Here is a 27,376-nt window from a genome sequence, read left to right as displayed (position 1 = left end):
AAAAAGAAGAACAGGAGTACTTGTGGCACCTTAGAGACTAACAAATTTATTAGAGCATAAGCTTTCGTGGACTACAGCCCACTTCTTCGGATGCATAAGTGGGCTGTAGTCCACGAAAGCTTATGCTCTAATAAATTTGTTAGTCTCTAAGGTGCCACAAGTACTCCTGTTCTTCTTTTTGCAAAGAATGTATGCATTTTATCTAGCCTTGCGAAACAAAGTTCCCTTCAGTATTCAAAATAAATGAAAAGTTAGTAAAAAAAAATAGTAGTTAAGCCTACAGACTGTCCTTTTAAGATTACTTATGAGATCCACAAGTAGGTTTTAGTCTATTATGGCTTCGGGTTATAAAAAGGAAACACTTGTGTGTTGTATAACACCAGTGTCTACTTTTCTCATCATTACAGAAGCCTACACTAACACTGTTCCAATTTCCATTTCAACATCTCATTGCTGAAGTTTTCAGAATAAAGTATCAAGTCCCTGATTAAGGAAAGAAGAGTAATGGGGATTTCAAGGGAACAGGCACAGACACCTAGTAATGAAGAGTGATTCTAATGTTGATCATCCAATAAATTGCTGGCCTGAAATGGACACAATTTAAAATTTCACCCAACATTTAATGTTTGTAAAAACAACCCAATACATTTTTCAACGAATATAGCTCCTTCAAAGCAAATATTACCTGCAGCCTTTGAAACAAACATTGCAGCACTAGGAATCTGAAAGTTATACTGATTAAAAACAAAAATGACTTATTTGATTTTTGTTCAACTTATGAAAAATGCAAAGTAGTAAACAAAACTCAGTAACAAGTAATCAGGCTTTTTAAAAAATTCAAGTCTAAAGTTTCTAGCATTAAAGAAACTTGTTTGCAACATATTTTTAAATTGATAGTTTAACAATTCTGGGTGAACTGACTGTTCACCTCAGCCAATTTGCAACAAACAATGAAAAATGGTCTACCACATTAGTTTCCTTGCAGTCTATCTATTACCTAGCTCTCTTTGCTAAATTCTTCCTCTAATTCCACTCAGCTAGATGCACTACCCAATGCCCTCTGAGAAGAGTACACTTCGAAATTATATGTGTTCTCTTGTGTTAAGAGCAATACCATTGAAACTGCCATGTTTTGACATTTACAAGGAGACTGAAGTAGGACACCATTCTTTATTTTCAGACTTTGGTGACATGCACCAGTGAGCCAACATATCCAGGATTTTCAGGTACACACCCCACTAGCTGGTTCTCAAGGGTGGAACATACGAATGTAACTTGTTTTTCCAAAGGCATTCTAAACACCAAGAATTGTGATAAGCAGAATTTTTTGTTCGACAATAAAAAACTTGTTGAAGGACAACTTGGATCCATTTTTTTTAATCCTCTCAAATGAATACAAACCAAGGTTCACATTAGAGTTAAATTCCAGAATTTCTACACTCAAAGACCACCAAGGAATTAGAGCCCTGCAATGGGACTTGGATCCTGTGGGTCCCACAGGACCCGCTGCCATAATAGCAATAGCAGGTAAAAGGTACTTTGTTGTGGGTATAATCAGGTGAGCAAAAAAAAAAAAACACACAAAGACATACTATAGTAATTTGCTGGAAAACGCTAAATCTCTCATTTAGCACATTAAAATTGTGTCTGAATTCTAATTATGTATATATTAAGTGGTGAAGGAAGAACGTAACTCTAGCGGAACCTGCCTGGGACCTGCCCTATAGCAGAGGGAAGGTTATCTAGTATAAGGAGTAGGGGGGAGGGATAGCTCAGTGGTTTGAGCATTGGCCTGCTAAACCCAGGGTCGTGAGTTCAATCCTTGAGGGGGCCACTTAGGGATCTGGGGCAAAATCAGTACTTGGTCCTGCTAGTGAAGGCAGGGGGCTGGACTTGATGACCTTTCAAGGTCCCTTCCAGTTCTAGGAGATGGAATATCTCCATTAATTTAAATTTAATTGACCATGGGTTTGTTTGTTTTTTAGTAGCATCGGAGTATCTGTCTCTCTTGCGGGATTTGCAGGATCTAAAGTATGTGCAGGTGGAAGTGGGATAAAAATGCATGAAACAATGCAGGAGCAGGTGAAAGTTGGAATTGTGGACTAAAAAAATAGTCCCATGCACGGCTCGACCATGAATCAAAGGCTCAATGAACACAGATATTTATGTTAACACAATTATTAGATTTATGTTAAAATACCTTCTATTTACAGACCAACATCCCAAAGTATCAAAAGGTAGACACAGTCACTCCACTAAAACCCAACCCATCCTGGCAAAGTGGGTGGCTACTAAACACCAGGACACCATGGCCAAGGACAATGGGACAACTCCACTTCTTCACAAAAGCGCTACGATTTTAAACAGCCACCAACTGACCAGCAGCCTGGTGTTCTCCACGGAAACACACACCGCAGAGTGAGTGGAGCTGAGCTGCCTCCGCCAAACGAAGGGCCGAGCAACAACCCGCCGCCCCCAGCACTGGGGAAACTCTGGGGCTGCAGCACGACAGGCTGGTGGGCCCGGGCAAGACAGACACGGCTTGTCGGGGCCAGGCACCCGATGTCACCAGCTCCTCGGGAGGGGCGAAGACGGTCGCTATCTGTCACCAAGCACCTCCCTTCCCCCACTAAGGAGTCCCCCGAGAACCAGCGCAGGGTGCCCGGCCTCTCCCCACTCTATAGGGACCATCCCCCCACCCACTGGGCGCCACGGCCTGGGGACACACACACACCCCCGCAGCAGCAGAAGGGATCTCCCCTGCCCCCCGCCCCGCCAGGGCTAAGGAGCAATACGGGGCCGGGCCTCGCTCCCCCACCCCCAGCTTAGGGCAGACAAACAGACACGCGGCAGTACCAGGGCCGGGCCGGGCGCTGCCGTCAGCACAGGCCGCGCCCCGCGCTCCAGCCGGTGGGCAGCTGGCGTCCCCTTCCCCCGTTACCTTGCTGCTCGCAGGAGCCGCCATTTTCCCTACTAGTGTTTATGATGACGTTGCGCGCTTCACGTGCTTCCAACAGCTCCACAACAACCTCAGGCCCCCGCCTCTCGCGAGCCCCAGGGCCAAGCGGCCGGCGCATGCGCTCCTGACAGCTCGCCTCGTGGCGGCGGAGAAACACGAATATGGCGAACGAGGGGCGGGGTTGCGTTCCGGAGGGAGAGGTTGTCCTGACCTCGCGCTCGCCCCGCCGGAGCCTCTCTCTTAGCCGCTACCGGCGCACCGCTAAGCCGCGTGCGGGTGGGGACGCGGACGGGGCCGCCGCCGCTGGAGATGTACCCGCGGGGGCAGAGTTCCCCCTACCCAATCCCACATGGGACGGGGGGGGCATTGCCTTTCTCGTACACACCACCACTAACCCCGCATTAGCGTGTCTCTGCCTCCCTACCTCACATACCAGGGTTTTACCCCCTCAGGGCTATGGGGGCCGTGCAGAGTGATGCTGTTCCGGTTCCTTTCTAGTGCAGCATGGCTTGAGTGGGAATCCTCTGTGTCTGAAGCGATCTCTGTGTTTATTCTTCAGGACCTATATATTCTAAATCGTTTCTTTTATTATTAGTAGTAATGAGGTTTAGTCTAGTTAGTGTAATTTAGTTCTCCCACCCCCAGAGAGCCTTTCTCTGCAAAGACCATGCCCAGAGCCAGGGTTTAAGAACTGAATTTCCTGTCTTCATTCTTTCTTCACAGGTGATGAGCTCCAGTGTTGCCTTTATTGCCTTGGGGAGGGTCACATCTCTATCAGGTATAGCATTTGTCAGTCCTTCCTCCCTGAACCCATGAGGGACGATGGCTCCGACTAAAGAAGCATCTCATGGAGAAGGCCATAAGAGCTCAGTTGGACCTGGGCTAGAGAGGTGCCCTCCAGACAACAGCCTCAGTCAGCGGGCAGTGCCCCTCCAAGCACAAGCTCAGGAGCCAAGGCCAAAGCAGCTAAGTCTAAACAACTGTTACTTAGGGCTTCTCACAAGAGTAAGAGGCACTCTTGCAAACACAAGGGCAGATATCCTTCCAAATCTGCACCTAGAGTAACAGATTTCTTCCTGACTCCATCCAAGTCAGTTAAGTCCTAACATGCAGGTCCTAAGGACTTAGGTCCACTCAAATCTCCTGAACGTGAAGGTATGGCACAAAGGAATAAGGATCTGTCAGGACCAACTTCTGTTCTAATCCATAAGCTCAAGGATCAGCGCCTACCACCATCTAGGAGTTCCAGACAAGACTGCTCTGGCACTGCCCCACAAGGAACTGCTGTCCACTACAACTTGGGATGTGCTGGATCCATCTGTCCTGACCACTAGAAAACCCTGCACTCTAGGATGGACTGAAACCTACAGCTCCCCAGAGGATATCTTTACCCTATCTTATCCACAGTTTCCTCTCCTGTCAAGTATGACCCTATTTAGGGACATTACAACACTGGAGAAAGAAGCCAATGTGAAAAGATAGGAATGCCCCCCTACCCATCCAGCCAGAGTATTTGTTCACCAGTACTAATACAGGGATGCTAGCCCGGACAAAAACTCTCAAAGGTCTGGGATCCATCCTTCACCCAGGCATGCCTATCCATGGGGACTGATGGTACCTAATGTCATAGGGTCCACCCAACCAGTCAACCCTTCATACTGGCATTATTGGGGTCCCTGGAATCTCTATGCTAGACCCTGGACCCATGTATGAATCTCACCTACCATCTCCTAGCCAAAATCAACCAGCTTTGTTAGAGTACAAGAGAAAAGAAATCAAGTCAGATCCACTGGGGACAACAGTTCCAGTGGGAGTATCCTCCTCACCAGATGAGGTGATTGTCCCTCCATAATCATCATCCCCTCCTGATGACCACAGGCAGTATCAAGAACTCCTGCAGAGGGAGGTGGCTGAGCTCTAGATCCAACTCAAGGAAGTCCAGGATATTCAGCATAGGCTCCTAGACATTCTCCAGCCATCTGGTCCTAGGTGGATGGCCCTTCCAGTGAACGAGGCTATTATGGAACCAGCCAGAGTAGTCTGGCCTATTCCTGCTTCCTGTACCCCCACCCCCAAAAGGGCTGAGAAGCATTATTTTGTACCAACCAAGGGAGCGGAGTTCCAGTTTACACCCCAGCACCCAACTCCCTGGTAATGTTAGCAGACACTAAGAGGTCTAGGCTACAGCATCCCAAGACAACACCCATGGACAAGGGTACTAAATGCCTTGACTGCCTAGGGAGGAAGGTATTTTCTTCCACCAGCCTTCAATTTTGAATTGTTAACTACCCGGTCCTGTTAGCAAAGTATGATTTCACCAACTACTCCAAATTCTTGGACTTTAAGGACAAACTCCTTCAAGAGGACAGTGCCCATTTCGAAGCCCTCATTGATGAGGCCGACTGATAGCTAAAACTTCTCTTCAGGCTGCAGTGGATGTTACTGATGCCATTTTGAGAGGGATAGCTACAGCAATTGTCATGAGGCGTGAGTCTTGGCTCCACTCCTGGGGGTTCCCCAAGGAGGTACAAAATAACCATTGAGGACCTACCCTTTGACGAGGCTAACTTATTCAGTAAAAAAAATTGATGAGTCCCTTCACTCACTCACTCACTCAAAGACTCCTGAACAACCCTCATTGCCTGTGTAATTCATGCCCCATCTCCAAAGAGGAGACACCACAAACAGATGTATAGGCCAAGATTGCCCCCTCAACCATTCTGTCACCAGCACTCTTACAAATGGCTGTTCATACTCAAGAAGCTACAGAGAAGAGACCTAGATATATGACTTCTTGTATGTGATGGGATGTTCACCCCACACCACTCCTGAAGGGGTTAACATGGCTCAGAAGGAACTAATTAACCTGCTAAAACTACACAGTTTTGTCGACAAAAGTCAGCTTCCATCAACGAAACAGTGGAGGTGTACACACAACAATGCTCCTCCCACCAATTTAACTCTCCTGCTACGCCAACAAAATAAAACCACTTTGAGAGGCATAGAGGTTTTTGTAACAAAGTTATATCAATGCAGTGTCAGTATAGACACTGCGCTTGCTTATGTCACCCTAATTGGCCTCCAGGAGGTGTCCCACAATGCCCATCATGACTGCCCTGGTCAGCAGTTTGGATTCTCTTGCCCTGCAGCCAGGTACACAGGCATCCGCCCCTCCCTCATTTAAAGGCCCAGGAATTTTTGAAATTCCTCTTCCTGTTTGCTTGGCATGGACAGTTCACTCAGCATCTTCCCAGCTGACCATGCCAGCTTTCTGCAGTAGACGCGCTCCAACCTGGAGTATACTGGAGCTGTTGGATCTGCTGGCTCTCTGGGGAGAGGAGGCTGTGCAGTCGCAGCTTTGTTCCAACCTTAGGAACTTTGGGCTGATTGCTAGTGGGATGCAGGAGAAGGGGCATGAAAAGGACACATAACAGTGCTGTGCTAATATCAAGGAGCTGAGGCAGGGGTACTAGATAGCAAGGGTGGCCAACTGACACACTCATGCAGCGCCGAAGACATGCTGCTTCTGTATGGAGTTGAATGCCAACCTTGGTGGTGACCCCACCTCAACCACCAAGAGCCCCTTGGATACTTTGGGGGAACTGGAGGCAGCAACCAGCACAGTCAGCTCCAAGGACAAAGTGGAGTTGGAGGCAGATGTGGAACACTTGACAGGGTCGTCTGGTGGTGCAGCAAGTCAGGATCTGTTTTTGACTCTGGAGGGGACTAGCAAATCTCAGCACTTCAGCTCTGGCATGCCTGAAGCAGGGGAAGCGAGCTCTGGTATGCACATTGTGATGTTGCACTTTATACGATTTTATGAAAATATGCTAATGAGTGTGAATGTAATGTAACTGGAATATGCTTCATGCAAAAGATCTTTTGTAAGGTATCATTACAAAGCTTATAATCTACTGAGTGTGTTCATCCTATTTGTATGAATGTATTATTCTTATATCTGAAACTATAAATATGAAATACACCTCTACCCTGGTAGAACGCTGTCCTCAGAAGCCAAAAAATCTTACCGCGTTATAGGTGAAACCGCGTTATATCAACCTTGCTTTGATCCCCCGGAGTGCGCAGCCTCGCCCCCCCCGGAGCACTGCTTTACCGCGTTATATCCAAATTCGTGTTATATCGGGTCGTGTTATATCGGGGTAGAGGTGTATAACTCTGAGAGCCTATTGTAATTATGCAAAGTGTGGGCCATTAATGGTGGTTTGGAATCTTGATGGCTCCCATTAACCAGGACAATTGTCTGTAGATGGCTCTGTTTTACTTGTAAGTCTTCCTGTATACATGTGTGCTGGCAAGTGGGTAATGAAGTCTTATAATAACGTGATCCTGTCACCTGAAGTGGAATTCATCTTTAACCTGGTGCTTTTCCATTTAGAAGGGGAGGCGGGGGGGACCCAGAGAGACAAAAGATTCCTGCCTTGTGCCAAAGCTATATAAGGGGGTGGAACAGAACAAAGGGGGCTGCAGTAATGAGAAATCCCCTAGCTACCACCTGAGCTGGAACAAGGGCTGTACCAGGGGAAAGGATTGTGCCCAGACTAGGAAGGCATCCAGTCTGTGAAAGAAATTTATTGAAACATCTCTGAGGGTGAGATTTTATCTGTATTCAGTTTTATTACTGTATTAGGCTTAGACTTGCATGTTTTATTTTATTTTACTTGGTAATTCACTTTGTTCTGTTTGTTACTACTTGGAACCACTTAAATCCTACTTTCTTTATTTAATCAAATCACTTTTTATTTATTAATTAACCCAGAATATGTATTATGTGGGGGGGGGGAGGCAAGCAGCTATGCATACCTTTCTATCAGTGTTATAGAGGGCAAACAATTTACGAGTTTACCCTGTATAAGCTTTATACAGGGTAAAACGGATTTATTTGGGGTTTGGACCCCATTGGGAGTTGGGCATCTGAGTGCTAAAGACAGGAACACTTCTTAAGCTGCTTTCAGTTTAAGCCTACTGCTGTTAGGGGATGTGATTCAGACCTGGGTCTGGGTTTGCAGCAGGCTAGCGGGTCTGGCTCAAACCAGGCAGGGCACTGAAGTCCCAAGCTGCCAGGGCAAGAAAGCAGGGGCAGAAGTAATCTTGGCACATCAGTTGGCAGCCCCAAGGGGATTTCTGTGATCCAACCTGTCACACACACATTTTGCTTTGATACTGCACAGTGAGAGGAGATTGAGCTGTCATGTATTTGGTTATATGGTAGAGGAGGGAGAAGAGACAGATATTAACAGATGAGCCTATGCAGCTACTCAGTGGGGGCCTAGTGGAAAAGTTTGTTAATGTACACCAGGATGTCCCAGGAATCCACCATAGTCATTTCTAGGAAAGTTTCCTGTAGGTATTCTGCAATCCTCTGCTAAAGGTTCCTTGGCAGAGCTGCCTTGTTTCTCCCCCCACTGTAGGAAACTTTGACGCACCAACTGGCAATTATTTCTTCAGGAACCAGAGCAGCATATAAACCCTCTCTGAAGTCACATGCATGCAGGAGGTGCACCTTTGCATCCTGGGTTAGCCTCAGGAGTGAGATACTGGGTTTGATTACCCCAGCCTGTGAAAAAGGGTACCAATATTCAGAACACTCTCCCTAGGTGAATGTAGTGACCCTCTTCGCAAAACCCAGACCCTTTGTTCCTTCTTGCCCATTCCCACTTCAGAAACCACCACCCCCTGCCAAACTCACCATATTTCAGGCTCTCGCTGAGCTGTGTGCTAGCAAAGGGACAGTGAGAAAGAGGTGTGTGTAACTTTTGTGATCATGGCTGTGAGCGAACTCACAATATTGTCTCTGTTCATTGTTTCTTTGGCTTCTGCAGATGTGCCCTACAGATGTGAGGACCTACTCCTCCACACTGGCAGAGCGCCTTCATCGGATAAGATGGCAAAACAGGAAGAGTAAGGAGGATACATTTCACAAAGTGCTAAAGTCAACAGTTGTAGCACATAGTGAAACAAGAGTGTGGAGGAAGACTATAAATTAAAAACTCAGGCTGGATAGCCTGGAAAGGACACAGGGGCAGGAGTGGATGATGAAGCTGCTGGAAGACCAGACAGATGCTCAGGTCCCTCATTTTGTTGCAGTCTGAGCACATCCATGCATGACTCACCCTGTAGGCAATACAGAACTTCGTTCCATGCCCTCCCCAAACTCCTGCACCACATTCCTCACATGTTCCTGCTCCCTTCGTTCCATGCCCTCCCCGTACACTCTATCCCTAGGAACTAGTTTCACACTGAAAGCTGGAGTTACAGTCAGCTGTGGGAGTCGTAACCGAGAGACTGTACCTCATTTCCAGGTCCCCTGTTTGACAAAAATTGTGTTTTGTCCTGTTATTGCATTTTAGTCTTTGAAATAAAATGGGTCTTTATTTGTGTCATACACATGTTAGTTGGTGCTAACATTCAAACACAGTGACTATAGGCAGGAATATTTGCTCAGTACAATTAACACTCAGGAAGCAAGTACTACAGGGGTCATTTAAGGTGGCAAGTAAATATTGCCTGTCTGAATGCATCACATAAAGACACATTCCTGGGAATCATTGTCAAAATGCTCCTTCAAAGCCTCCCTCAGCTGATCTACCTCAGTGCTCCTTTTCCCCCTTTGCTTCACAAATGTTATGCAGAGTTAGTACAGCAATGACCCTTGGAATATTTTCCTCACTAAGGTCTAACCTGCCAAATGGGCAGTGCCAGCAACCTTCTAATTAGCCAAAGTCACGTTCATCGGTCATTCAGCACCTGCTGAAGCACTCCTTGCTGCTGTCTAAATTCCCGGTATAAGGCTTCATGAGCTACAGGAGCAAGGGGTAGGAGGGTCTCCCAGGATCACTGTGGTCATTTCCACATCCCCCATTTGAATCTTTTGGTCTGGAAAGAAAGTCGCAGCACGCAGCTTGCTATCAGTCCAGTGTTCGAAAAATGCGCCTTCCCTGACCCTCCCACACTGATCTCAGTGAAACAGCCCCAGTGATCCCCCAGCACCTGCAACACCACAGAGAAGTAGCCCTTTTGGTTGAGGTACTCCATCGCAAGATGGTCTTGGGCCAAAATTGGGATATGCATATTCTATCTATTGCCCCACCACACTTAAGGAATCCCATTGCCTCAAAGCCATCAAGTATTTCCTGCACATTACTGAGAGTTGCAGTCCTTCGTAGCAGGAGGCAATTAATGGCTCTGCGCACTTGCATCATCGCAGACCCCAGGGTGGATTTTCCAACTCTAAACTGATTCGCGACTGACCAGTAGCAGTCTGGAGTTGCCAGCAATTTCCACTTGCTTTTCCACAGTGAGGGCAGCTCTCCTTTTGGTGTCCTTGCACCACTGTGCTGGTGTGAGCTCTGCACACAGTTCCAGGAAGGTGGATTTATGCATCCAAAAGTTCTGCAACCACTGCTTGTCATCCCATACACGCATCACAATGTGATCCCACCACTCAGTGCTTAATTCCTGAGCCCAGTACCAGTGGGGTATTCCGGGCAGCTACTCCTTGAATGCCAGCAGCAATCTTGAATTATTTCTTTCCATGGCACACAGCAGGGCAGGCACCATCAATTCACTTTCTGATTCGCAGCCCATGAAATGCTGTAGGACCAGCCATGTTGCATTCATAACACTCATCACCAGACTGGTGAACAGTTCAAGATCCATGTTTTCAGGCAGAAATGGCGGGCACACAGTTAACAAGGGCTGTTGAAAAATGGTGTGAAATATAGTCGGAAGCCTGTGGAATGATGGGATGGAAAAAACAACATCACGGGATGGTGAGCACTCCCTTATGATGCACCATGATCTGTTCCCAGAGCTCCCAGAGGCAGAGGGTGACGAGTTGCACAATGGAATAGCGACCCATGATCAACGCTCTCTCTGTCAGTGCAAGAGCACCGACTGTGGTGTTGTGTGGATGTGCACAACCGATGTAATTAAAGCGGCTTATGATCATCAACATAACTTACGAAGTGGGTATTCACCCACGAAAGCTTATGCCCCAATACATCTGTTAGTCTATAAGGTGCCACAGGACTCTTTGTCACTTTTAACATAACTTAAGTCAACTTAGTTCTGTAGTGTAGACATGGCCTTAGGTTTGACTCACAAGCACTAATTTAAGATAGAACTCATCTGGGCAGGAGTAAACAAACATGTGTAAAGCCCGAAAGGGAGAGCAGAACAGGCCGTAATGTGGAAGTCTGCAATCAGTCCCTGGGCCTAAAGAGGAGAGAAAGGAAACTGAGGAGGAGAACAGAAAGCCTGGGATCCTGATGCTGAAGGAAGGGGTTTATTGAGTAATAGAGAAGAAAACCAGCAAATGGCAGTAAAGGAAGAAGGTCAGGGAAATGTGAGCAAGGGTGAGAGGTGCAGACCTTGACCGCTGATTGTACGGACTCTGGGATGGAACCCAAAGTAGCTGGAGGGTGCAGGTTCCCCTGGAAAATAGCACAATCTTGAATGGGAAGACTGACTGGAATGGCACCCAGACATCAGGTCTGGTGAAATTTTGTTAACCCAGAAGGGGAAGACCATATATTGACTTGGCTGGAGGGATAAGCCACAAAGAGGAAGTACTGCAACTTCTAGAGACCAAGAGGGGCTGTGGCATGAGCGACTGAAGGAAGGGGGCATCAGACCAAGCAGAAGTAACCCCCATGTAATCCATCTGCCAGGTGGAGTTGGCAGCAAAAGGGCTGGGTTCAATATCTAGGGGTTCCTCTTACCAATACAAAACAGGCTTGAGCGCCACCCAGTAATCTGGGAAAACGTAGTCTTGCAAGAAGAAGTGTCAGTTTTTCACACTCCCACATGTTATCATGAAATAGCTTGAGAAAATGAAAGATGTCCTAAATATTGATTAAGGCTCCAGGCTACTATTTACTGCATGTCATCTCTTATTGAAAAGAGCAGGTGTGTGAGGAAAGCACATTTGTCCCCCACCCCTTCGGCTGCATTTTTTGAGAGACTCTATGCCCAGCCATGCACAGAAATGGGAAGAGAAAATTAAATTAGAGAGAGAACATGCAACCTTGTGTTGACATGTAGGTGCATACCCTAAAATGCTGCAAATACAATCAAGTTGGACACGATAACTATGATGGTGGCTTTGTTGGGATTTAATAGGACTAGAGTAGAATATTTTAGGGATCCCATTGAAAATTATACACATTGAGTGGTGCATCACTGCAAAATATAAATGCCAATAAACACACTTTGAGGGTTAAAAGCTTCTTGACTGCTCTCCTCCTATTGCCCCTCCACTTGCCCCAGTGACTGCATTCCAACCTATAGCCTCATCTCCCTTGCATCCACTTTCATGCCTTCCTTACTCTTCTCCTTAATCTTTCACACTGGCTCTTTCCTCTCACAATACAAGCACTTCAAGTCTCTTCAAAACAAAACAAAACGCACACTCTTGGTCGCACTTACTTTTCCTACTACTACTACTCCATCTCTCATCTCCCTTTCATTCCTAAACTCCTTAGATGCCATGTTTACAGTTAGTATCTGCACTTCCTCTCCTCCTGATCCATCTAGACTTTCTCCGGTCTGGACCACTCTTGCCAAAGACTCTAATGACCTCTTCCTAGCCAAAGCTCAGAACCAGTACTCCATCCTTATCCTCCTTGATCTGTCACTTTGACTCCCTTGACTATACTCTTCTTGAAATCTTGTCCTCCCTAAGCTTCTGTGACTGTCCTCTCCTGGTTCTTCTCCTACCATTCTGATTGCTCCCTCAGTGTGTCCTTTGAAGTCTATGTATAGGCATAACTGATTGTTTTATGTCTCTGTGGTTGCCACTGAAACACAAGTAAAATACTACCATCATCAGCACTTACGCTCCCACTGTGACAAATGCTGATGATGAGAAAGACATTCTGTAGTGACTTAGACAAACTCATCCTGTCTGCACCAGCATCAGATACACTGATCATCCTGGGGGACTTTAATGCAAGGGTTGGAAGTAATGTGATAATCTGGCAGCATGCCATAAAACAGCATGGGACTGGGGGAAAGAATAGCAGTGGGACTCTGCAACTCAGTGAATATGTGAAGTGACAACTAGTGATCATGAATATCTTTTTCCACCTACCAGACAAAAAAAAATGACATGGATGCACCTAAGATCCAAACAATGGCATCTCATTGACTACATCCTCAGGCAGCAAGATCAACAGGACATACAAATCACTGCAGCCAGGCATGTGGCAGACTGTTGGATTATTGCATTATCCACTCCAAACTGTTATTGGTAATATGGCCAATGCATTGCAAGTCATCATCTAAACCGATTGGATGTAGAGTGATTACAAGATGAAACTATATGAGCACAGCTCTGCTACAATATCGCAGCAGTTCTGTCTGGCCATGCTAGTTTGACCTCTAGTGCTAATGTTCATAGTGAATGGGTGGCTTTTCATGATACTATTTATCAAGTTGCTCTCGCCACCTTGGATATAGTAAAACAACATCACTAAGATTGGTTCGACAAGAGTGACCCAGAAATCCAACAGCTACTCACTAAAACACATGAGATGCACTGCTAAATTCTTGCAACACATATCTCTGTAGGCACAGTAGCAACATACAGGAATCTGTGTCATGACTTCCAATTTAAGCTTAGAGACATGCAGGATCAATGGTAGAATGCCTCGGCAGATGAAATCCAGAGGTATGCCGACGGTCATGAGACCGAAGACTTCTATGCTGCTTTGAAAGACATTTATGATCCTACGCCCACCATTACAGTGCCTTTGAAGCGTGAAGACTGCCTAACATTGATCACTGATAAAGAAGAAATCCTTCAGAGATGGCAGCAGCATTTCAGTGATCTTCTGAACACACCAGCCAACATCATAGATGAGGTACTAATAAGAATAATGGATCAGCCAACATGTAATGACAAAGTGGACACAGTTCCTTCCCTTGACAGAAGTCATGTGCAATGAAGAACTCAGGGTCCCCAGATCTGATAGCATTCCTGCAGAAATATTAACGTATGGAGGTGAGACCTTGCTGAGGCAACTCCATGGACTCTTTCTCTAAAGATGTACAACAAAACTTCGAAGGTAACACCATTATCACCATATCCAAGAAGAAAGATAAAAAGTCTTACTGTGGCAGCTATAGTGGTTACTCTCCATCACTGGAAAGATTTTGGCCAGAGTACTTTTGATGGTCTGCTACACAACATCACTAATCATGTGCTATCGGAGTTGCAGTGCTGTTTCAGGCCAACATGAGGAATGGCAGACATGATATTTGTAGTTCATCAGTTGCAGGAGAAATGCAAAGGACAGCAACAGGACCTTTACACTGTCTTCACTGATCTCGCTAAAGCATTTGACACCATCAGTAGAATTGGACTTTGGCAACTATTAAGTTTGGTTGCCCAGAAAAATTCATCAACATTTTGAGGCTATTTCATGATGGAATGCTTGAACAAGTGTGTAGATGTTCTGTCTGACCCATTTCCTATCACTAATGGTATTAAGCAGGGCTATGTAACTGGTTCAATATTGTTAAATCTCTCCTCTGCAACAATGACTCTACAAGAGACCTGAATGCCCGTGTCAGAATACCTTTCCCACCCTCTGAAAAATTATTCAACCTGAACAGGCTGCAATCTTCCATGACGGTCTTTGAAGCAATTGTCCATGAGCTGTTGTATGCCGATGACTGTGCTATGGAGACACATACTCTAGAACAGTGGTTCCCAAACTTTAACAACCTGTGAACCCCTTTCACTAAAATGACAAGTCTCGTGAACCCCCTCCTAAAAATGAATATTTCCAGGGATTTTCTCCTTTACCTGAGTATAAATTTATAAAAAGCAGTGATCTTGGAAATATAAAATTTGTTTTTATGACATTCTTATTACACGCTATTTATTATTATTATTTATCATTACAGTATTTTTATTACATTATGAAAACGGCAACACTGTTCCAAGATCTCACTTTCATAGCTTGTATCACTTTGAATAAGCCTGTTATAAGACAAGGCTCCTATGTTTCATCAAGGAGTATCAGATGTGAAACAGCATAAAGGTATTTAAGAAGCCAACTCAAAGAGTTCCTCCTACACAAGCACTCAGGTCTTGAGCAGTCCACGCAAACAACGCACGATACAACAAAGCTTAAACTTGCTTTTCATAATAATTTTAAAAACAATACTAGCTTCCTATTTAATTTTAATAACAGCAAAAAATATCCACTTCCCTTTCCATTTCTTATAAGGAGTCTTGAAGTTTAAATCTCCTCAGTGTGATAGATATGCTTGCTTGGATCTGCTTAGCTCTTGGAAGTCCAGGGGCTCCGGGCGGATGGCCCCGTGCTGCCCGGGGTCCCTAGGGATAGCTCAGTCCGCCATTAGGGAACTTTTTCCCGAGAACCCTCTGTAACATTTCGTGAACCCCAGTTTGGGAGCCACTGCTCTAGAAAATATATCTTTGATTACGACAGATCTTCAATGTGTGCAAAACAGTATGGGCCGACAATCAGTCTGAAAGAGACAGAAGTCATGTTTCAACCTGCATCAGGGAAACCCTATACAAAACCAAAAGTCACCGTCAGCAATACACAGCTGAAAGCTGTTACAGGCTTCTTCTATCTTGGCAGCATACTGTTGAATGATGCTACTATAGACAAGGAGCTGATAAGTCGCATCAACAAAGCCAATTCATCATTTGGCAGACTATCAGGCAGAGTCTAGCAGTGACAAGGTATTAAACTTCAAACAAAATTAAAAGTCTATAAGGCAGTTGCGCTGTCCAACTTGTTCTATGGGTGCAGGACCTGGACCTGCTATGAGCATCACATCAAGCTTTTAGAGAAGTTCCATGTAGAACATCTGCATGCCATATTCCACATCAAATGGCAGGATACAATTACCAATAACGAGGTTCTGGAATGCAGCCATTCCATAGGGATTGAAATCATGTTCTTCGCATCACAGTTGCACTGGGCTGGTCATGTGTTGAGGATGGATGACACCAGAATGCCAAAGCAGTTACTTGTGATGAACTGAAAGTGGGTAACTGCACATGAGGCGACCAGAAGAAACACCCCCAGGATACACTGAAGCATAACTTAAAGCAGTGCAATCTTGATGTCGACAGCTGAGAGTTATCAGCAAAAGATAAGTCAAGCTGGCAAACAGCAGTCAGTGATGGGCAGGACCAGCACAATACCAAATGGCACTCCAGGAAAGGACCGTCTTTGGTGTTCCCCCCTCCATTTGTTAAACTTTTGAATATCTTATTTTTTATTACCTTTGTAGCCCATTTCACGACTTTGATGCATGATTTACATGCATGATATATCCCTGTCATATAAGACGATACATTTGCACGCTATGATCTGTAAATCTGTATGTATTCATACCATATATGAGCAAATAAAAAAACTGTTTCTTCTAAGCTTATAGAAACTTTTTAAGAATAACTGAAATGTACTAACATCATCAAATTGAACTGTGCACCAACATTGGGTGGACCAGTATTAAATAGTGTTACATAAGTGACAGCCTTAGAATGTTAACCCTAGTAATTTAGTTCAAAAGGTCACTTTTCTCACCTTTTACCTCTCGCGAACTAAAACATGGTGTCAGAGAGATCCAGAGACTGGCCAGTGGCATTTTCAAGCAATAAAATAGCAAGTGTTGTCAGTCCCTCATCAGCCCTCGTCAGTCCAAGATATGTTTTAATGAGCTTGAGCTTCGAAAAGCTGTGCTCACCTCTTGCCACTGCGACTGGCAACGTGAGCAGGATCCTCAAAGCTATCCACGCCTTAGGAAAAGTGTCCTTCAGGCCTGGATCATGAATGAATTGGAGAATTAGGAGTGCAGAGTGCTTCTGGTGTTGCAAAATGTGATGGATATTGTCCAATTCACCATAGAGGCCTTTATCACTGATGTCAGTTCTTCCAGTGATACCCCATGTATCAGCATCCAATGAAGGTCCGTACAATTGTTCAAGAGTGTTTTCCTGTCTGCTGGCAGCTTACTAACATCATACAAAACCCCCCAGGTCTTTCTGTGGTGCTTCATTTGTCCAAACCTTTCTTCTATGGTCACTCGAGCTGGGTCAATGAGTGAGCTAAAAAATTCCCTATTGAATTTTTCTTCCAAGTTTCCCATCTCCTCATCTCTACACTTGTAAACAAACTGTCTCTTCTTCTGTTGAATACGAGTTTCCTTGAAGACTGGCCCAACGCCTACGTTTTCCACCATTTATTTGGCAGCAGTGATGGCATCTTCAAATCCATTATCTCTGTAGGCTACAATGGAATCAAGGCAACTTCTCATCAAAGTAGTAGCGGTCACAATGTCCGTCGACTGAGTTTGTAATACCTTGCTCACATCATTTACTGGGAACAGGATATTGTGCCAAACCACAATTAAGACCAGAAATCTGAAGTCAGTGATCTGGTTTGCCAGGCTTTTAGCCTCATGTCAGATTCCGGCTTCGGCTTTACTCAACTGTGCCAGTGTGACATTTTGTACCCCAAGGGAACGCCCAGCACCCCCATGTTCATCCTTATAATACGATTGTGTGATATCTAATGCAAAGTTTGTCATGTCGGGTGTCTTCGGAAGATTCGTGATGCACTGAGCATTGTCGTTATAGTAATGTTATAGTAATGTTATAGGTTGTAATTTCATGTATATAGTTATGAGGCTGAGAATGTGTCCTCGTGGCTTAAAGCAAGCCTAGAGAAAAATTCTCCAAGAGCAGAGGGGCAGTTCACACCTCATCAGGGCATGTATGGGACAAACCCAGTCCAGTCTCACAGGAACAAAGGACACTGGCCTAGGCAACAACAAAGGATCTGTTGGACTCTCAAGTGAGTCACCCCCCTTCCTTTGGTCAGTTTGGGACTGCGATGAGGTAATGCTCACCTGACTCGGGGGTGGGGAGCAAGAGGGAAGAAAGAACATGATAAAAGGGAGAGACATTTGTCATGCTCTTCCTCTCTCTTCCACCTACATCTACAGACATCACTACCACCAAGCGACTAACACGCTGGTCAAAGGGGAGAGCCTGGCTTCAGGGCAACCAGCCAGCCTGTGATGAGAAGCATCTAAGTTTGTAAGGGCACTGAAAATATTAAGATCAGCTTAGAATGTGTTTTTCTTTTATTTCATTTGACCAAATCTGACTTGTGCTTTGACTTATAATCTTTTAAATCTATCTTTCACAGTTAATAAATGTGTTTGTTTATTCTACCTGAAGCACTGCACTTGGTTTGAAGCGTGTCAGAGACTCCCCTTGGGATAACAAGCCTGGTACATATCAATTTCTTTGTTAAATTGACGAACTCATATAAGCTTGCAGTGTCCAGTGGGCATAACTGGACACTGCAAGACGGAAGTTCCTAGGGTTGTATCTGGGACCGGAAATATTGGCTAGTGTCATTCGGTTACAAGTAGCTGGGAGCAGCTTACATGCCAGAGGCTGTGTGCGAACAGCCCAGGAGTGGAGGTTCTCACAGCAGAGCAGGGTAAGGCCGGCTCCCAGAATCAAGGATTGGAGTTACCTAGCAGATCACTGGTCCAGATAACACCAGAGGGGAATGTCACAGCCAGTTCCCTCAGGGTGTCATAAACCTCAATAACTTGGTACCTCACTGGCCTCACACTGTCAATGTGGATCTTCCAGTTTAGCTGCTTCACAGTCAGATTTGTAACATTGTCCATGAGGCTCTTCCACCTGATAATCGATTCAGAAAACAAGACATATGTCCTTTGCAGTACTCCAAAGAGAGATAATGAATCTAAAGAAGATGATGCTGCATCTGACACAGCCAGGTTGAGTAAATGGCAGCCACAAGACATGAAGAAAGCTCTTGGATTCAGCGCAAGGATCCTTGTTTGGATGCCAGTGTTTCTTCCCTTTGTGTTCACGCTGTTGTCGTAGACTTGGCCACGGCAGTCCTGAAACTTTATTTTATTCTCATTCAAAACATTCAGAAACAGTTCTGTATCGGAGGGGTAGCCATGTTAGTCTGGATCTGTAAAAGCAGCAAAGAGTCCTGTTGGCTAGTCATTCACAGTCTTTGTTTGACTTCAAAGAGAAACTGCTGAGCTTCAGTTAATCTGCAAATTTGACACCATCAGCTCGGGATTAAACAAAGACTGTAAATGGCTAGCCAACTACAAAAGCAGTTTCTCCTCCTTTGGTGTTCACACCTCAACTGCTAGAAGAGGGCCTCATCCCTCCCCCCCCCATTGAACTAACCTCATTATCTCTAGCCTGACTCACTCTTGCTTGCATATTTATACCTGCCTCTGGAAATTTCTACTACATGCATCCGACAAAGTGGGTATTCACCCACAAAAGCTCATGCTCCAGTACGTCTGTTAAGTCTATAAGGTGCCACAGGACTCTGCTGCATAAACAGTTCTGTTAGGCCTTTTCCAGTAGAGTCGTCCACAGACTGGAAATAGATAAAGTTTTCCTTTACTTGGATAAGCCATCCTCGTCGTCAACAAATCTTACTGTAAATGACCTCTTTTCACTGTGACTAATGTCAAGAGTGTAGCACAGGTGCCAACTTTCCTTGTTGTAACCCAAACACCCCAAGTGTAATGCTTCTGAGAAGTTTCAGAGTAGCAGCCATGTTAGTCTGTATCCGCAAAAAGAACAGGAGTACTAGTGGCACCTTAGAGACTATCAAATTTATTTGAGCATAAGCTTTCGTGGGCTACAACCCACTTCTTTGGATGCATAGAATGGAACATATATTGAGGAGATATATATACACATACAGAGAGCATGAAAAGGTGGGAGTTGTCTTACCAACTCTGAGAGGCCAATTAAGTAAGAGAAAAAAAACTTTTGAAGTGATAATCAAGATAGCCCAGTACAGACAGTTTGATAAGAAATGTGAGAATACTTACATGGGGAGATAGATTCAATGTTTGTAATAGCTCAGCCATTCCTAGTCTTTATTCAAACCTAAGTTGATTGTATCTAGTTTGCATATCAAATCAAGTTCAGCAGTTTCTCGTTGGAGTCTGTTTTTGAAGCTTTTCTGCTGCAAAATTGCCACCCTCAGGTCTGTTACTGAGTGACCAGGCAGGTTAAAGTGTTCTCCTACTGGGTTTTGAATGTTCTGATTCCTGATGTCAGATTTGTGTCCGTTTATTCTTTTGCGTAGAGACTGTCCAGTTTGGCCAATGTACATGGCAGAGGGGCATTGCTGGCACATGATGGCATATATCACATTCTGAGAAGCAAACTTCCTGAAGGCTGTGAATCAGAGATTGACAGGAGGTTACTAATCCTTTGCAGGTCCCTTCCGAACCCATCTGTCAGAGTTTGCCTAGGAAGAACGCCACACACACTGCTGTTTGAATGTAAATGTACCTTTAATTACTAAGGAAGGAAGGGAAAAGAGGGGAATAACAATAGAATCTTAATCTAACATACACACACAGGCAAGCATACGAGATGGTAATTGGAGACCTTCTACTTTAACTCCTCCACAGGCGAGGCTGCCGGAGGATTGATTCCTATCTGAGCTGGATCAGACGCCTCCTCCGACAGGGACTGCTGCCGACAGAGTTCAGGTGAGTGTCCCTGACACTAGTTTCCCACCCTAACCCCTTTGCGCCGTCGTGGCTGCAAGTAAGAACCTACCTCTAAGTGTGTGCAAGTGTGCTCCCAAAAAAAACCAAACCCCGACAATAAGGCACTTACTGGTATCAACAGCTGTCACGGGCTGACAGCTAATCCCTGCTGTTAGAGAGAGAGAGATCGATCCTGACTGCTGCTGCACTTAAAATCACAGTTTAGCAGCCAGCCACCTTTTCACTCTTCTGAGAAAGAGGGGGGGAAAAAACCCTCCCCTACCAGACCGGCTTCCCTAAATACCCTTCTGGTTGCTAGGCAACTCCCGCCTGGTAGGTTCCCGCTCTTTTTGTGCTTCCTGCCCTGTGCCTTTTGCAGGGAACTCAAACTTTGCAAAATCTATGCATAACTCTTTTTAATTGCATGCATGCACCCTACATGGATGTGTCCCAAGCATGCACAATTTAACTAAGGAGCCTCATTTTTTTTTACACATCCCCTCCTTGCCTGTGACAAATCGAGAAGGGGTGTCCTGCCGGCACTAATTGTTAATTGTTCTTAGTTAAATTGAAGTGGGAGCAGTGAATTAAGCCATAAATTGCTACAAATTTAGATTTCACCCAGATGATGAATAATATCAAAATTAGAACTATGCCAATTTCAATGATTAACAGAATGGTCAATGGGTGGCAAAGCCATTCATATAAATTCAGGTTCCTCCCAGGAAATGAGAAAAACTTATTCCACCAATAGGGAAAATCTGCTATCTGTTGAACTCGATCCAAAATTTGGGTGATCAAATTTATGGAATGGTGGACAGTTATTTCTAACACTTGCCCCAGTACATTTAACCTTTTTATTCTTTCTCGCAGGTCTGAGTGTGTCAGCAATTGCCGAAGGACACCAACATCGATTCCCAACTGAACTGGGTCCGCATGACTATATAACTGATATAATAAAGAAACATTCTGCTTTTCCCACATGTTTGATTTAAAATTTAGATCACATCCCTGTATGGTTAATATAAAACATAAACATATGTTTTTACCCTGTTCATTAGTAATGTTATACAACTGGTTTATAATAAAATATGAACAATGGCTCCGGATACAAACACACCCTGGTTTCACAATAACCAGCTCGGAGAATTCTTCTGGATACTCTATAATGCTGTAGTGACATTTTCCTGGTTTAGTTAAGCAGATATGGGGTCCTATATACACGTGTGTATGGCACAGATACCCGGCCTGTGGTATCCATCGGCAGGTATTTGTGTCTACCTGGCTATAGGTGCCCGACTTAGGTTGAAATGTGACCCATTGAGGGATATCTTTTGGAATCATTACTGAATGATTAAGAATAAGCCCCAACGGTAGCACTGGCCATAAGATTAAAACCTCACTCTTCTGGACAGTGAGAATAATATATTGGCGATTGCCCCGCTGATTATTATAGCTAAAATGCAGGAGCCTCCAAAACTTGGAGTACCTTTGTTCAAAAGAGCTTGCCTGTAACACGATAGACTGAAGCACTTCAGGGGTGATGGTATTTTTGCACCCATCTCTGATTATTGCTAGCATCACTCCCTGCATCCACATTTGGGCTTGCGTACAAATAAGGGCGGTGGAAATCCCCTGCTGCAATTTCCCTAATGCTTCTATTAGATGGCTAAAATCATCCTCTTCTGTTAGATACCATGAATATAATGTGGTTACTAAATCCAGACTAAAGGTGGATATTGTGGACACTGAACTAGTCAATGGAGCTTTAAAATCTGATAGTATGTGGCCCAGATTCCCGGCCACTGCTTCTGAATTAAAGAGACTTGCAATTCCCGGGCTGGGACCTATACCTTCCAGCCCTATGGTGGCATCTCTGTGGATTCTTAGGTGTTCATTATGTACTGATTTTAGCCACGCTTCCCAGCCCTTTAAGAGCAGTGTGAGATAAGGCTTACATGATGGATATAAGTTTAGGATGGTTGGGTGGGCAGTTACGTACACGATCTTAAGGGCGTATTGTGGATGGATCAAAGCTACCTGAGCGGACTCCTCCTTTAGCACTATTGGTCCCACAAAGCTGATCTTTGGTTCAGGCAAAACCACTACTTGTGTCGTGGTACGGTATCCGTAAGGGCCCATAGCTATCCACATTCCCGAGTCTTCTACTGTTACATTAAACTTAACTACACTTACGCAGTCCTGTACCTCTTGAACAGGAACTGCCTGATTATTTGAACATTTAATTGGGGTGCACAAAGGCACATAACTCTGAAAACAAAAACTACTAACAAAGAACATTCTAACTGGAGTACTGAACCTAATTATGAGAGATATGGTGCTGGGCGACCAGGAAGATGTAATATTAGCAATGCTTATTCCAGCGGAAACCTGATTTGGCACGGTAAAGGATATGCATCTGCACATATTTGGAAGAGAGGGCACCTTTATACTGGTGCAGTCACCAAATAAGGGCTTCTTTAATTCCCACTTGCAGGTATCTGATGGTTTTTTAATAACCCGGAGGTTTTGCCTTGTTATTGTGGTAATAAACGGTTTTTAGGGCTCCAAATTCGCCCTGTCTTCTGGATTTTTCCAGGACCCATTTAATTTTACAGGTGAGACCTCCTGAACCGCAAACACAGTAATGGGCTCACCAGCCTCGGAAGGGTCCGAGGTTACAGAGAGATCCCCCAAGGCATAATGTCGCCCTGTCTTACAATACCAATGGTCCCTCTCATAAAAATCTATATATGGAACACCTACACTTACATAACTAATTAACATTACATACAATGATTGGGGTAAGGCGATTGCAGTGATGGTCATGATTGGTCTAGAATGAGAAGAAAAAGAAAAAGTTTATTAGGGTGGGTTAGGTTCCCCTCCTCGCCACACTTTTAATTCGCTACAGTGGAACCACTTGAGCCTCCCTCCTCGCTTTGATGGAATGTGGAGCTGGTAGACAGGCGCGCTAGCCCTGTTAACAATGGGCTCTGGTCCCATCCACCGGGAGCTTAACACGTGTCCCTTTTCGGAATAGAACCTGAACATTACTTGTACTGATCTTCCAGCCATTATCATCTACATTCCCCAATTTCTTGTTACTGCCTGGTTTGTAGCCCTCAGTCGCTGCGCTACCTGGTGTTGAATGCCACTGATTACCTCTAGGATTTCCCTCATGTATGTATCTATACGGACCCTGGGTTGGTATCTGTCTGGCAGGACCCCACCCACCCACTATAGTTCAGGTGTGTTCATTGCTCATCAGTAAACACTTCGTGAGGCGAAAACCCCTGGATGGTTTTGGTCGATCGCATTGCCATCAAGATGAATGGCAACTTCACGTCCCAATTCCGCCGCTGCATGTCTATCATCTTTTTGAGGGTAGTTTTTATGGTTCTATTGGCTCTTTCCACAATTCCTGAGCTTTGGGGATGTGCTGCGATATGGAATCGCTGCTTGATATTGAGGGCAGCGCAGAGGGCTTGGGTGATCTCTCCGACAAAATGGGCCCCCCATCTGAGTCTTTGGAATCTGCAGGGATTCCAAAGTGTGAAAATGTTTGTTCCAGGAACACACGAGTGGTGGTAGCTGCAGTCGCATTTCTGGTAGGGTAGGCTTCCACCCATCTGGTGAACACATCTACCACTACCAGGCAGTACACATTCCCTTTTCTTGAGCGTGATAATGGGCCAATAAAATCTATTTGTAGGCGATGCCAAGGGCCTTCAGACAGATGAAATCACATGGGTCGTTTAATGGGCCTTGAATCAGCATTACAGTCTGCACACCTGAGGCAGGAGTGGATTTAAAAGTCCACATATTCTTTTAAACTGGGCCACCAGGCCACCCTTTCAATTCTCTCTGTTGGCTTTTTGACAGCATAATGGCCCTGGCTGTGAGCTAACCCAATCAGTTCCCTCCTTAGGCAACTTGGCATAGCTAAAACTGGTACCTTATTGTTATTAAATGGCATTGCTACAACTAAGCCATTAGAATCACAATAGATTGTGCGTCCTGAACAGGACTTCTGTTTCAATAGGTCCTGAATGGATTTAGCCTGCTTCTGCAGAGTGGATCAGGGCGAGGCATCTTAATTGCTGTTGCGGACACCGGTGTGGTTGTCCATAGATGCTCCGGCCCCATGCTAGCTGCTTCTTTGGCTAACTGATCGGCATGGCAGTTTAATATAGATACTTCAGATTGCTCCTTAGTATGTGCCCTAACCTTTAATTGGTAAACCTTCCCCTGCCACTCAGATGCCAATTGCCATGCATGCTGCAGATATGCAGAGTACTTCACTGGCCTCTCGTCTGTAGCTGTCATGCCCCTTTGTCTCCAGATAGGTATCCAGCTGGTAAGGGCACTACCCAGCTGGAATCAGAACAGATACATAAACTTATCTCTGAGCCCTCCCTGGTTAATACTGCGAGTATGGCCACCTCTCAGCCACCTGCGCAGATGGAGGCTTTACAGTACCCTGCAAGACTTCCTCAGAGTGAGCTTTAATGGCCACATATCCAGCCATGGGGCACCCCTGATCGCCCCCCCACCTGGCTCCCCTCCGACTCCGCCCCTCCCTTCCCCTATTGGACCCCTCCCCAAATCCCCGCCCCGGCCCTGCCTCTTCCCCGAGCACGCCGCATTCCTCCTTCTCCCTCTCCCTCCCACCACTTGCTACACAAAACAGCTCTTTCGTGGTGCAAGCGCTGGGAGGGAGGGGGGAGAAGCAGGACTCAGCGGCACACTCAGGGGAGGAGGCAGAGGTGAGCTGGGGCGGGGGGGGGGCATGTCAGGGAGCTGCCGGTGGGTGCAGAGCACCCACCAATTTTTCCCCATGGGTGCTCCAGCCCCGGAGCACCCACGGAGTCGGCGCCTATGGAGTGTAGTCCATTACTTCTTCATCATAGGGTGACCAGATGTCCTGCTTTTAAAGGGACAGTCCCATTTTTTTGGACTTTTTCTTATATAGGCGCCTGTTACCCTCCACCCCTGTCCCGTTTTTTCACAGTTGCTATCTGGTAACCCTACTTCATCAATATGTTATCAAGCACCTTCCTTGCCATAAGGTTAATCAATTCGTTTTGAATTGTTTTGCTGCAGTAGTTGTAATAGCTACTTTATGAACTACTCAGTGTAGGTGCTCACGCATGACATCATCATATTTCCCAAAGACCTCTACCAAATTGAGGAAATTACCATTATGTTCAGTGAACAACTTATCCGACGAGCACTGGAAAGCCAAATTATTCTTTGCAAGGAAGAGGGTAATTGAGATCAGACGCTCAAGAACATTCCACCAGTGCTGGGTTTCTACATTAATAATGCACTGGTTTTCTGCATCTAGGCATTTATTCAGCTTTAGCCTGGATTTGACCTCCATCCATTTGGAGTATGCCATAAAATGGCCAGGTGACTTTTCATGTTGCGTCAGAGCATCAGCACTTAGGCTAGTAATTGTACCCGGATAGTGCAAGCAATGATTTGGCATTCTTGTCAAATATTTTACAACAAAAACAGAACAGTTTGTCAGTTGATTTTGAGTAAACTAGGCAACACCGATTCAGTTTCTCAACATTCTTGAGCCCTCTTTCGCAGTGCAACTTTGCGAAGTGCCACTTCTGCTCATTTACTGGAAATGTCATATACTCAATTTTGCCTGGCCTGTTCAAAATTGTACGATCAATATCAGCAGACTTTAGGATCATCGGCCATAAAGCAGGACCTGATGTATCGATTTGTGGTGTGCAGTTTTTCTCACTGCTGTTTCTGTCATCGTGCAAGGCTGATTCTTCTTTATCATTTATCTCCTTTTCATGTAAACCAGATTTGTATTTGTCATTGCTCTCCTTTCCATGTGAGCCACATTCTTCTTTATCATCTCTCTCCTTTACGCCATCAAGAAAACTTGACAATTCTCTATCACTTTCCTCACATTTGCAGTCCTTATCTTCAGGTAAATCTGCTAATTCCTTAGTAATAAGACTTCCATCATTTACACTTCACTCCTCAATTTCTTCTGCACTGGGAAAATCACTACTGCCTAAAGCCTGGTCTGTGTTGTTCTGTTTTAGATATTTCCCCATCAAATTTTCCCCTTGTTGCAGACTAGATTGCAATTGAGCTTTTCATTTCCTACACTGAGTTCCTGAAGGCTTCCTCAGGGGCATCTTTTATTTTCTCTGGGGGAAAACAGACAGTATTAGAGAGAACAAAAGACTATGTTCCACAGTCTTAGAAAGTCATCAAACATTATGTGTTAAGCATGGAAAAGGAAGTAACAGAATTTCATTTATATTGTTGCGTAGATAGGGGTTTGATCAATATCTTTGGTGTCTCATTAAATATGCCCTTTATTAGTCACTACTTACATGTCTTCGTCTTAAAACACAAGTACACTTTCACAATTACACAATAAAACACGGTTCACAATATAGCAGCTGGGTTCTCATATCACTTCACTTTGTCCTTATATCTCACTGTCTGACTGGCAATACCCAGCCCCTTATAAACCCATGAGGGCATGACACCTTTCTAGGAAGCTTGAGGAAAATGTAGTTCTCAGAAAGTCCGGAAGGTTCCACAAGATTCTACAAAGGGCCAGAACATTCTAGGAAGTTGGTGAAAAATGAATACACATACAGAATACCTGAAACATTTTGCTTCAAACATTTTATTTTCCCTTTTGCCGCAAACAATAAAAACAGCACCCAAGTCTGGCACTGCGCCCAAGCCTGACACCCCCCAGGCTGGGTCGCCAGCACCTAAATCTGGCCCCGATGATAGGGTTGCTCAGTTTGAGATTGATCACCCTATGGATCT

At 45.0% G+C, this 27,376-nt stretch overlaps 1 protein-coding gene across 2 annotated transcripts in view; it reads right to left on the bottom strand.

Moving 5' to 3' along the window:
- The window catches only part of TBC1D15 (TBC1 domain family member 15), an 80,268-nt gene extending 77,172 nt beyond the window's left edge, over positions 1–3,096 (bottom strand). For both annotated transcript variants that reach the window (XM_034771549.1, XM_034771559.1), the window contains exon 1: positions 2,942–3,096. In XM_034771549.1, coding sequence (XP_034627440.1) covers positions 2,942–2,965 — 24 coding nt within the window. In that variant the 5' untranslated portion in view covers positions 2,966–3,096. The remainder of the gene's footprint in view (positions 1–2,941) is intronic.
- Positions 3,097–27,376: the final 24,280 nt, after the last annotated feature.

Source organism: Trachemys scripta, chromosome 1, assembly GCF_013100865.1.
Source record: "Trachemys scripta elegans isolate TJP31775 chromosome 1, CAS_Tse_1.0, whole genome shotgun sequence".
NCBI lineage: Eukaryota > Metazoa > Chordata > Testudines > Emydidae > Trachemys > Trachemys scripta.
The sequence above is the reverse complement of the archived record's forward strand: the minus strand, read 5'-3'. Positions and strand labels throughout refer to the sequence as shown.